Source organism: Oncorhynchus clarkii, chromosome 28 (genome assembly GCF_045791955.1).
Source record: "Oncorhynchus clarkii lewisi isolate Uvic-CL-2024 chromosome 28, UVic_Ocla_1.0, whole genome shotgun sequence".
NCBI lineage: Eukaryota > Metazoa > Chordata > Actinopteri > Salmoniformes > Salmonidae > Oncorhynchus > Oncorhynchus clarkii.
The window spans coordinates 8,262,645-8,275,172 of NC_092174.1; the positions used below are offsets into that span (position 1 = coordinate 8,262,645).

Sequence of the window (12,528 nt, forward strand, 5' to 3'; positions counted from 1 at the left end):
CTTGCCTCCATGCCGCCTCCTCTGTAGCTGGAAGTGAGCATTTTCTCCTGGGGGAGAACCTGACAGTGGCAGTTCTGGGAGTAGTCATCCCTATAGGTAAGTACATGTCCTCTATCTGTACCCCACAGGGGATGCTTCTCCTGTCTGACCGGCTATATTTAGTCTACTCCCTACTATGCCTGGGTTCAAATAGTATTTTAAATCTTTCAAATACTTTGAGTGTTTGCCCTAGCCTGCCTAGAGTGCCAGATGGAGGGTCCATTAAGCCAGATATGTTCAATCAGGCATAGATAAAAGTAGTTACAATTATTTCAAATAGGATTTGAACCCAAGCGTGCTATATTTAGTCTATTGTCTACACTATCCACTGATCCTGGTTCAGTTTGGACCAGAGGGACCATGCCTAGAGACATGGCCACTCAGAAACCATTGTGTGTCTGTGTCTTGACATTCTGCCACTGCATATCCATTCATTTATTGTGTGTTGGGTGCGTTCCAACCAAAACAACCATGGTGGCAGGCGGGTTTGTTTGGATATATTATTGCAGGCAGTCAGAAAACACGCATTCCAAATGGAATAATACTGACTGAAACAGTGGGGGAGTACATGGATTTGTCCAATAAGAAACGCGTATTTCTTTTTTAACACAACCCTATGCTACTCTTCTTTTCTGGGGGCGCTGACCGCGTATTGAAGGCATTTGGGAAATGCCCGTCTCTCCTGCCCTTCTAATGACAAGGGTGATGGGCACACAAGTCAGCGGGGAATTAGCCAATCAGTCTAAATAACCCAGCAATTTTTGGGTTGCCCCCCTTCACCTGGCAACGCCTCTCGTCTGCATTAAGTATATAAATATAATATAAATATTATATTGAAGTAGCAAATTAAGTCATGTTAGCTTCCAGACACACTTCTCGCTCAATACTTAAATGTATTAGTCAAATATACAACACCAAAAGATTATAGTAAATTCTCAATTTTATGAGCTTGCTGGAAGTGTGCTGGACAGTTGTGGTTCCTCTGTTACAAACCGTACTTCACTGCCCAAAAGTCCAAATTCCCACTGTTTTTCATGAATACTGCCTCAAGCTCAGTTTTGCCAAGATCTCTCAGAAATGTCCCATCTGGCTTGGGGTCATGGGTACGTACACATTCCCTAGTTGCCTCCAGAAGTTCTGTGACAACTATATGGCTACCTGCCTACAAACCATGCTCTTCGAAGTTATGAGATTATTCCCTGATCATAATGTCAATTGATCCACCAAGCCTAGCACAGAAATCCCCAGCAAAAGGCCAGTTCACTCCGTCCCCTCCCCCTCTGTCCACCCGCATGTCTTGATTTGCTATACTTCCGCTCTGTGCCTGTCATCTCACGATGCTCATGGTCCGACAACATTAACACTCCTCCATCTTCCCTGTGTCCCCCCATCCCTTCCCCCTGCCACTGTGTGTTAAACGCATGCAGTTCCTATTGTTGCCACAGTGGTCTTCGGTCTGCTCTGCACTGGCGTCTACCTGGTTTGGCGGAACTATCGTGTAAACTCTACCAAGAGTATGAACTTTGACAACCCCGTTTACCGCAAGACCACAGGCGAGGGCGAAGAGGACGAGATTCACATCGGACGGACGGACAGTGGCATGAGCGGCCAGCACGGGCATCACCCGTACCCAGTTGGAGTGGGGTGTGGCGTAGTCGGCGGGGGCGGAAATACATGCCCTCAGTTTATCGCTCTACCACTGGGTGGCAGTATGCCCGACCCGGGGACTCACTGGTACACGGAGCAGCCTATGCTGTCCACTACGGCTAAGTGAAGTGGGCAAAGTGGGAGGATGGAGACTAGACTAAATGGCTGCTCAGGGGGTTAATTTTCAAGATGGCTGCTGCTCAGGCGCACACACATACACACATGCACACACACACAGTACCAAGGTCAGGGGTCACTCACTGAGTCTGTTCAAGGGATGGACATATGATGTTCTCGTCACATCCAGCCATTCGGGACCATGCTGTGCCAATTCATCACACAAAATTGACAGTTTGACACTTTCTAAGGTTTATTTATGTTATGTCAGAGTTGGGGTTGGTTCGGTTTGAATTCCTGTCAATTCAGTTCTTGAATTCTCTATGAATCAATTGAATTTAGATCACTGGACTTGAGTTGCAACTGAGTCGACACCAATTCTGGATGTTTTTCATCCACTTTTGATCAATTTCAGCAGTATTGAGCTGTGCTATCTGTCTCACGTTTAAGGCAGAGAGGAGTTCCAAGAGAGTCATTTTGCCCTTGACGTTATAAATCTATGCTCTCCATGTTATATCCTTGGTGGATCCTCATTCTCTGGCTTTTTAGGGGGAGGTTTAAAATGAGGGCAGCACCTTAGTTGATGGGACAATCTGTATAGTTTTAAGCTATTAATTCAACACGTTTTATCGTTCACCTCACGATTACTAAAGATGTCATGGTGTTTTGTTATTCTGGTCAGGGCTTTTGTCTTGGAGTGGAGTGAAAGGTTTGAGAGAGGTTGTTTGTGTGTGTGTGTGTGTGTGTGTGTGTGTGTGTGTGTGTGTGTGTGTGTGTGTGTGTGTGTTTGCACTTAGGTGTGTGTGTACCTACTCTCTACAGTTCTTCTTTGACGTTATCCTTATTGAACCTAAAAGGCTACAAGAGGACAAGCAGGGCAAAGGGTCGTTGAGAAAGTTTTGTGGCAGCTTTGGGAAAGTTTTGTGGCAGCTTTGGGATCCAAAAGAAAGCGTAAGGCTTAGCGAGAGAAGCCTTTGTAGTAATTAACGGTAGGCAGGATTTTTAGGCCCAGTGAAGACGTCTAGCTAGTGGCTAACAGTATCCGTGTTAAGGCTTTTGTGTGTGTCTACGACATGTCTCTAGACAATTAGAATGCGACAAGTATTGCTGGTCAAAACTACATTTCATTTATACTCAGGCTGACTGTCTGTAGATCATCACTACGGTGAAAACGGTTCTACTTTGATCCTGCCACAGTGTCCATTGTCACGAGTAGATAGAGCCACTGGCGCTACATAACCATGACAATAAATTCCAAACGCCTGATTGACAGCTAGCTAGCTTGCATTAGCATACAGAATATACATACATTTAATATTATGGACGACTGTATTTTTTGTAGAGCATATGTTAAGTTTAGTTATGGAGCACCCTTGTCTCTTTGACGTTGGGAGTGAAGACTCCAAAGATTCTCAACAACAACAAAAATCCTGGTTAGCAATTGGTAGCCAGCTTAATTCAACCTGTAATTAAACTGACTTTAGCTGAGCTGGCTATCTAGTCAATCTAATTCCAGACTAGGTGTGAGTATGAGAAATCAAACAAACAAATATGAATCTCTTCTCAGGAGAAAGGCAGCTTCCTCCTTGTTTTCTCATTTATACGAAGGATAGAATGTAAGTCACTATCACGTGACAATATAATGCTCATGATGTCAACTTTGTGTTTATACAAACAAACCAAGTGTGTAAATATAATTTAGATGATATCACTGCAACAACATCTCAATAGATGGACTAAAAACCAGCCTTTAGGTATGATAATGAGAACAGAGTTGGCTAGAGCAGAATTAGCTAGCTAGAAGGCTAATGTTTAACTAGGCTAAAGCAGAACCAGATATGGCTAATGGCTACCAGGCTAATGCTTAGCTAACAGTTTGAGAAAAGCAATTAGAGGGTTGTTGTACTGAGGTGAATAATTTAGGCTATTATTCTCCTCTCCTCTTTTTAGCTGTTTTCCATGGCCACAGGTGAATTTGTCATCTGTTATTGTTGATTTTATTTCCCCTTTATCTACTCACTTTGTCAGTACAACACACACACAGTCACTCACCCTCAAGAGATCACACACAGGGGGTATTATATTAGTATCCCCATTAGCTGTTGAGATAGCAGCAGCTACTATTCCTGGGGTCCACACAGAACATGAAGCATGACATAATACAGAACATTAATAGACAAGAACAGCTCAAGGGCAGAACTCCATAAATTGGACGGAACTACAGAAACATTAACTTGCACTAGAAGATACTATTTACACACAGCATACATAATCACTCGCCCTTCACAAACACAAGCATTACACTCACCCTAAAGACAGACAGACACACACACACACACACACACACCAGACACACACACACACACACACACACACACCAGACACGCGAACACAAACATCCATGCCCCTGTCTTCATTCTTTGAGAAGATGTCAATGTGAGCTTTCATATAGGAGGCACTCAGTCAGTGGGAGGTCGACTGCTGACAAAAGGCCCCTGTCAGCCATTTTGGTGGCCGACATCACTGTGGCAGATTTTTTGGGCTGCTTCCTAAATGGCACCCTATTCCCTTTATAGTACACTACTCTTTTTTTTTCTTTTCTTTTTTACCAGGACCCATAGGGCTCTGGTCAAAAGTAGTGCACTATGTAGGGAAAAGGATGTCATTTGGGGCACGGGCTTAAACAGTAATGAGGTTCAGTCAGGTTGGATTCTCCTGTCAGTAAACACAACTGTCTTTTGTCCACCTCTCCTTTTGTCCTGTCCCGCACATTGGTGATCCGCTCAGAAAATAGACATTTCTGAGTCCCCTCCATTGTAGTATTGTCGATCACGGTGATGGGATGAAATAGGATTTGGTAAGAGCCAGATTGAATAGGTGTGTGTAGTGGGGGTGGATATGTGTGTGTGCCTGTGTGTGTGTTTATGCGTGTGTGTGAGTATTTGTGTTCATTTCACAGCCGTATTGGAAACGTTTTGTACACTTTGTTGCCCAGCCCTCTCAGAATGCCTTCTGTATTGTGTGTGTTGCATGAGAGAACGTGTGCGTACTCGTGTGTGTGTGTGTGTGTGTGTGTGTGTGTGTGTGTGTGTGCGCGCATGTTTGTCAGAATGAGTGCATGTGAGTATGTATGTTTTTGGGACCGGAGTAGCTGCGAGGGTGTTTTTTGAAATCATGATTTGTAAATACATTTTCATATTGCAAACCAGTTTTTGATAAAGTATTATACAATTCTGTAAAAGAAAAATATGTACATAAGATTTTAGATAAGAATAAAGTGTTGATGACAGCATATTCATTTATTTGTATAAAAGAGCACTGCATTCCCTGATTGTACGAAATATGAATTATCCGCCCAAGTGTTTTGTGTTGTTACTTGGTCTTGCTTCATTTGATAACCTTTTCTCTTTCCAAATGTGTACTTCTTTATCAGTACAAGTAATACAACGTGGTTCCTCCTCAATATCTTCCCGTATCTCATTGTTTCTCAACCCCAGTGTTTTATAATATGAACGATTTGTTTTCTGGTGCCTTTTTTTCTCTCTTTTTTTGTTGTACTGCTGTTTTGCTGTGGGAGATGGCTTCTTTTCAAGCAACTTCTGGAACATGCAAATAAGAACATCTGCACCCAGAATTGACAAAAACGGTCTCGCTCACCTTTTTATTATTTCATGAAGTTGTTCTTAAATATCTATATATTGATATATAAAACTTTATTGCAAATCTCTTCCCAGTGTCTTTTTTAATTTTTTTTTATCTCCCATCTCCTTCTCTTAATATTTGTATCTTCATATGTTTACAGACATCATTTCTGTCAAGAGCAGCTATCGAGACACCCAAATACATTAGACTGACCAACGATCTCTGGGACTTTCGGCACGGTCTTATGTGGACTGCGTCTGCACTGTAGTTATAGAGTAGCCTTCTGTTAAAATGGCGTAGCTGGCGGAAGACACTGGACATTTCAGGTGTGTATTCAAGAGCGGGGAGTGAGAGCGGCCGCGAGCAAACCAAGTCACAGACTCCGCATCGTTGCTAACTAGCAAAAATGGTCTCATTCCCCGAGGATGTTAACTTTTGAGGCAGCCATTTGACAGCCCGAAAAGTTCAAATCACCATTCATCTGCATAGTTCCTTTATGATCCCCATTTAAACAGGAAATCATGCAGGATGCATAGGGGTCACAGATGTTGGTCCTCCAGACTAGAGCCCAGATGGACACCTTAAATCCGAGCCCCGTGAACACTGGTTGGGGATGAGGGAGAGGATGGAGCTCTTCATCCTACTGTGACAGTGATGCATCGCACACACACCAGATACCGTATGAATATAAATGACATGCAGTATGTCTCTCTTTATAATTATGTGGTTTTGCAGTTGTTGTTGGATTCCGTAACAGGGATGGAAGTGTGTGTGGTTGTGTGTTGGTGTGCTTGCATGCTTATGTGCGAGCGGGCGTGTGTGTGTGTGGCTGTAATAGATACAGTATATTGCTGACTCAGTCTTTTCTTTGTGTGATGGGGATGCAACACTGCAGGCGTGGGGTCAGTGTGACAGACAGCAACAGGCAATCCTGGGGATCCCATGGGGAATTGTGGGGCTTTGCTGCCATGGCGATAAAGCCAATCACGTGCACACACACTCTCTCTTTCACTATCACACACACTGCCTCTATCTCAGTCTTATTTCTCACACACAATTTCCATCTCTCCATGCAGCCAAGTCTCACACATACATACACATACCAGCATAGAGAATGAGACCTACTGGTCCAGTACCAATAATTCATATAATCTATTATGGCTGACAGGGCATTGTATTTCAAAGTGTAAGCGCAAGGTGGATTACTTTGAATGCTTGTATGGTTATTATAATACTAGTAATGGATTGGAGCTTTTCGTAAATGCTAAAAGCATTTTGGCATTTCATGGGGGCGGACTCACCTTATCCAGATGCACTGCTACCAATGAGTAGCACTCACCAGAAAGAATTATGTGTCATATTACAAAGGGATTGTATACCTCCTAATCCCGTACATACAGAATGTACGTGTCTGAATTGAAAGACATTCAGTCAGGACAGCATTCATTGCATGCATGCAGTTATAACAGAATGGAAAAGTAGCGCCATCCGCTGGCCATTTATGTCATTACATAGACAGTACAATGGATGTCATGTGTTTTGCCCCATATCAATACAAAATCATTGGCAAAAACATCAGACATTTAATTAAAACGGTCATATGTCAGCAATTTTGCTTAGCTTTAAGAGTAATGCATACAAAATGAGTAGAGAAATCCACTGTCTGGTTTGTCTATAATGGATTTTGATAATAAGGAAACAAACTTTACCAGTATAGCGCACTGATATTTTAAAATACATGCAACATTTTGCTGGTAGTGAGAAACAGTTCAATCCAGACAAGCATCAATGTAAATGTACTGCCTATTTACTGTAATAATTATCTCTAGCTGAATGAAATGCCCAGAGGGTAGTGGTGCAGACCTGAATACCAATTAGATTCGATTTCGCTGAGATTTCTATATTATCCAACACAGTTGCTCTCTTCCCTGTTGCACATGGTAGAGATGGTGTAAGGCGGAGTCAAAATAATAGATATTAAAAATAGAAGCCCCACCGTACAATCACAGAATAAAGGCCATGTGAAGAGATGTAAAGGCATTGACGCACAGATAGAACATTGTCACTCCCCTAATGCCATACAGGGGATAATGACACTGAAACGTATACAGTACCAGCAGAGCAATCAACCCATCCACCCATTGGTGGTCCAGCATATACTGTAATAATGCATTTCGAAAATAACATGGGGCTAGACGGCTCGAGGTCTCCCATTGTGGAACTCGGCTGACGAGTCCACTTTGCTATTTGCCCAGGTATGAATAGACACCTGGATCAATTTTAATAGGCAAGGACAAAAACCAGCAGACAATATCGCACTCCAAGTTTGGAGCAGTGAACGCCTGCCACAATAACACTTCCACTGGCACATAAGAGTCTTAAAATCAAATGTTTTCCTGTCCAGGAACAGGAAGTGGACTGAAGAGCTAACTCCAAGCATGGTTGGGAATAGTGAATGATATTGACCTCCCAACCTGAACCTTAGTGGCCCACGATGGAGATGAGAAGAGAGACGGGCCACCTCCGAATCAAGACGGGCAGAGGTGAGGGATCTTCGGCTGTGTCTGAAATGGCACTCTATTCCCTACTGTATAGTGAGTGCACTACTCTTGGCCAGAGCCTAGTACTTGAAGTCAGTGAGAAATGCTAACATGACATGCTGAGCTCAGTAAGTGGTGAGTGTTGGAGAAGTCAAGTGACAGCCAAAAGGCTACCAACACAGTTTTCTACCATAGCTTTTAGATGTACTTTGCTAGTAGTCAAAAGTGCACTATATACAGTAGGGAATAAGTTGCCATTTAGGATTGGACATTCCTTGCACTGTGGCGTCTTTGACCTATCCACGGGAACAGGGGGGGTCAAGGTCTCAGAGAGATGTCCCAGCATGTGTGTGGTGGGCCTGGATGAGGGCTGTGATGTCACCGTAGGACCCCTGCTGGGCCACGAAGAGGGCCGTGCGACCACGCTGGAAGAGGAAAAGAGGCGGAAGAAAGCAGAGAAGGTCAACACTTGAGGTATGCGCGAAGGCAGTGTTTCCCAAACCTCTGCTCGAGTACCTCCATTTAAAAAATATATATATTCCAGTACTAACACAGCTGATTCAACTAATGAAGGGCTTGATGATCAGTTAACCAATTGAATCAGGTGTGCTTGTAGTAGAATACATCAAATAAGTGGAATGGGTGGGGGTACTTGAGGATAGGTTTGGCACACACTACTAAGGTATGTAACCATGCTAAACGACAGTGATATAGACAAAATGAGAGAGAACGGTAGAGTTCACATTCCCGGGTGAATTAGAATTTATACAATTAACACTTTTGCATCTAGGATAGTGTCAATTCAAGGCAGGAGGCCCTTCATCGTGAGAGCTTTCCGCTCTTCTTTTCAGTGAGCTGAGCGTGACCGCCTGGCTAACGCTCTGCTAGCTCTCTGTGGATTAATGAAGCCTATTGTAGAGGCAAACCTCACTGGGCTACCGACGAGCTAATCCCTGAGTCAAGGGATGTCCCCCAAATGGCACCCTATTTCCTATTTAGTCCACTACTTTTGACCAGGACCCATAGAGAATAGGGTTCCACTTGGGACACAAGCAAGGTATTTGGGCTTTCAAATGCTTCAAATAGCCTAAGCTGCTCTTTCAGCAAAGGCGCTAATTCTAGTGAGAAAAGAGGGCTGACATCCTGTTCACATTGAATCTTATAATGGCAATACTTGAGGCACTCTTATCCCCCCCAGCGGTGTATTTTGTATACTTGTCCACTAGGTGGCGTAGGGTCTGGGTGTTAGATGTATTGCTTACTCCTGAAGTCGTGGTTAGTAACTGAGGGCCTGCAGGAGGGTGGGGGATTGTGTGGTTGTGTGTGTGAGCATCCATATCTGTGTTTGTGTGTAGGATAAAGTGCATAGCACTGTTAATCTGTTTCTCTTCCTGAGTTGTCCAACAGGCACAATGAGAGCCAGTGACATACTGCAGGCATAGACTTCCTGTTAGCACCAGATACCAAATCCTGACCTACTGCACAGGGCAAAACCTGTTTAAGATGCTACTACACACTATGCGTGTAGTGTGTGCGTCTATGCACATGTTTTTGTGTATTCTCTAGTCTATCCGTCCAACACTAACCTGGTCTGTGAGGCTGGTGTCACACTCGGCCCTCTCCAGCAGAAGCCAGGCGACGTGTGTGTGGCCCCTCTCACAGGCACACATGAGGGCCGTGGCCCCCTGGCGGTCCTGGACATTGGGGTCTGCCCCGCAGCGTAGCAGCAGACGCACCATCAGGCCCCGGCCATGTCTCACTGCTAGCATCAGAGCTGTCTGACCCCCCTGGAAGGAGAGAGATAGGGAGAGGAATGAGGAGGGCCAAGCAGAGAATCATCTCAATATGCCGAGCTGAAACTGACTGGCCATAAGGAAGTTGTGGCAAATTCCTGGTGGGATGGTTCATCTTTAGGCCAGTCTTATGGGAGAATATTTGACTGTGTGTTTAAAAGAGAGAGAGAAACAAAGTATGCAGGCCAGGCCTGTGGTGGTCATGAAATGTTGTCCGCCCCGGTTATTGTTATGCAAAAGTCTTCCGGTCTCATGGTAATTGACCGTTAATGAACATAAACACGTTTAGCGTCTCCAGGTCTCCGCGTCTCCGGTCATACAAGCCGCTGATGCACGTCTTTGGAACATTTGACAAAGTTGAATGAATCCATTTACCATACGCCATCACAATGAATCCACAATTTATTTTAGGCAGGTCTAAAGAGACATTATGATGTGAAGAAAATGTGTTTTAAAAGAACAGAAAATGAGTTGGCCTACTGTATTATATCTGGCTATGCGCCGTGCTGTAGGCTGGTTCATTTAGCAGACAAGATATGCTTATAAGTCCCATGTCATTATTTTATATTATAGGATTTTATAGTAAGAAGAATATAATGGATCTTAGCTGAATAAAATAGAGAGGATATATAATCCCATTCTGGAGAGAGTGCGCATAGGATGTGGATATGTTTAGCCTAAAAGTGATCATTTGAAACAGGTCCTATATGCTAGATTTTGAGTTATTTGGAAACTTTAGTTGGGTATGATGATGCAAACCTTAGAATGTCTTAGAAATCAAAACATACCTATGAGTATGCATAAACTCTTAATATGCATACGGGTGTTTTTAAATGAATCATCACCTTAGAAAGCGCTGTCCATTTCGTTGTGTTTGGCTTTGAAACAACATCCACAGCGACCATGTTTTCCACTCCGTTTCAACCTGCTGCTAAACTTCTTTCTTCAAATTGATCACAGTGAGGTGAATTTTAAAAGCATGATACTGTTTTGATGATAATAGTCTTTGATGTGGTTTTTTGCATTGATGTCAGAGTGGGTAGAGGGACAGTAGAGCTCTGAGTACCAGGCCATTAGCGACCCGATGGTCGTTAGCGAGTTGGGTACTACCAACGCATGTCCAGAGTGCAGAAGAGAAGATTACCGTGATGGTCACGTGGAATTTTACTGCGGTCATGACTCATGACTACCGGGCTGGCAGTAATACAGCCACCGCAACAGCCCTAGGCGCGGCCCATGGGTCCGTTAAGACATGTTATTATGGTTTTTGTGTAATTTGGTTTTTGATCAATCATGGAGAAGATTGACGCTCTCTCTGTATGTGAGAGGAGATGAGAGGACAGAGGTCCAGGCAGCGGGAGAGAGCTCACAATAACCTCCAGTCTTCTGTAGCCATGCCAGAAACATAAGGGCATTCCTGCTCCAGTACCTTAGCCTGGTTAAACCAGACTGAATGCTGCTCTGGAACAATGGTGAGCACAGTGTTCATTCTGGTGTAACCAGGCTACCGGTTTCTCCCGCTGCTCTCAGTGGTACAGAGGTGATTCATCCTAACCCAGGCCGCAAGCTGTAAAGGTCAACTCAATATCTCCTCTCTCCAAAGCAGAGCTATAAGCCTCTGTTTATCAAAAGCCATTTTACCCTCTCTGTGAGCAGAATGACAGACCACTGGCCCTTGGTGCGGATTCATATGGTTTATAGTTTATAGTCTGCGGCATGAAAATTGAAATCTATTATTATTCAAAACAAGTACTCACTGCACAGGTCCAATTTACTGTACATGACTTTGATGTTTCATAGCTATAACCATCATGGCAACTCTGTAACACCCACTGTGGATTGTTGGAGCCATTCTTGTCTATTGCTTTGTGTTATGGAACCGCTTGGACAACACACAGTTATACATTTGGAATACCAAGATACTTGATCGTATAGTAGTACATTATGTGCATACAAGAGTGTTAGGAGGAAGTATGGGGTGTGTACTTGGCAGTTATAGAGGTAGTGACCTGGCTGGCTCGAGCGTTGACGTCCCCCAGCTCCATGAGCCTGCGGACCACCTCCATGTCCCCAGAGCCGTCCGGGGCCGTTAGGGAGGCCAGCATCACCGTTGTGTACCCTGCCTTGTTCTGGAGGTCCACCTCACACACACCTGTATGGGGAAAGACAAACACACATGCTCAATACACAATGTCAACTTGTTAGATATGGAATCGTAAGTACAAATGTAGAATCATTTAGATACACATAATTCCATACAATAAGTGTTTATGCTCACTCACTCACTCACTCACTGTCTTACCTTAGATTGCCCCATAGCTGTGTAACACACACACACAGTGGTACCAACCTGTGTCCAGTAGCAGGCTGACGATGGGGTAGTTGGCATGGGATACGCTGTAGTGCAGCACTGTGTTGCCGTTGTCGTCCGCCATGTTAACAAGGAAGGGGAGGAGCGAGGGCGTGGCCTTCCTCACCTCTTTGAGGTACACAGACACGGTATTGGCCAAGGAGTCCTCTTCAGCCGCCACCCGAAACCAATCTCGGAACAGCGCCACCAAAGCCTGCCTCTGGGGAGCAGATGAAATTTGACTGTTTTTCTCCCCAAAATGGAGGGTAAGCTAGTTCTAGATCTGTATCTGAGGGCAACATCTATTCATAATGCTTGGATATTTCCGAGAGAAAATACACATAGAGAGTTTGAGGCCAATAGCACTAATGAAAGTGTCCGTGCTGACCACCCTACAACA

At 44.1% G+C, this 12,528-nt stretch overlaps 2 protein-coding genes across 3 annotated transcripts in view; one reads left to right on the forward strand and one right to left on the reverse strand.

Moving 5' to 3' along the window:
* The window catches only part of LOC139387133 (low-density lipoprotein receptor-related protein 8-like), a 185,363-nt gene extending 182,840 nt beyond the window's left edge, over nt 1–2,523 (forward strand). Inside the window, exons 17-18 of the mRNA XM_071133157.1 lie at nt 28–96; nt 1,467–2,523. Coding sequence (XP_070989258.1) covers nt 28–96; nt 1,467–1,813 — 416 coding nt within the window. The 3' untranslated portion in view covers nt 1,814–2,523. The remainder of the gene's footprint in view (nt 1–27; nt 97–1,466) is intronic.
* Nucleotides 2,524–5,439: 2,916 nt separating this feature from the next.
* The window catches only part of LOC139386503 (KN motif and ankyrin repeat domain-containing protein 4-like), a 49,523-nt gene continuing 42,434 nt past the window's right edge, over nt 5,440–12,528 (reverse strand). The window contains exons 7-10 of one of the 2 annotated variants that reach the window (XM_071132080.1): nt 12,129–12,348; nt 11,788–11,930; nt 9,572–9,772; nt 5,440–8,410 (exon numbers count right to left, since the gene is read on the reverse strand). In XM_071132080.1, the coding sequence (XP_070988181.1) occupies nt 8,312–8,410; nt 9,572–9,772; nt 11,788–11,930; nt 12,129–12,348 (663 nt within the window). In that variant the 3' untranslated portion in view covers nt 5,440–8,311. The remainder of the gene's footprint in view (nt 8,411–9,571; nt 9,773–11,787; nt 11,931–12,128; nt 12,349–12,528) is intronic. The other variant, XM_071132081.1, reaches the window with a different exon arrangement.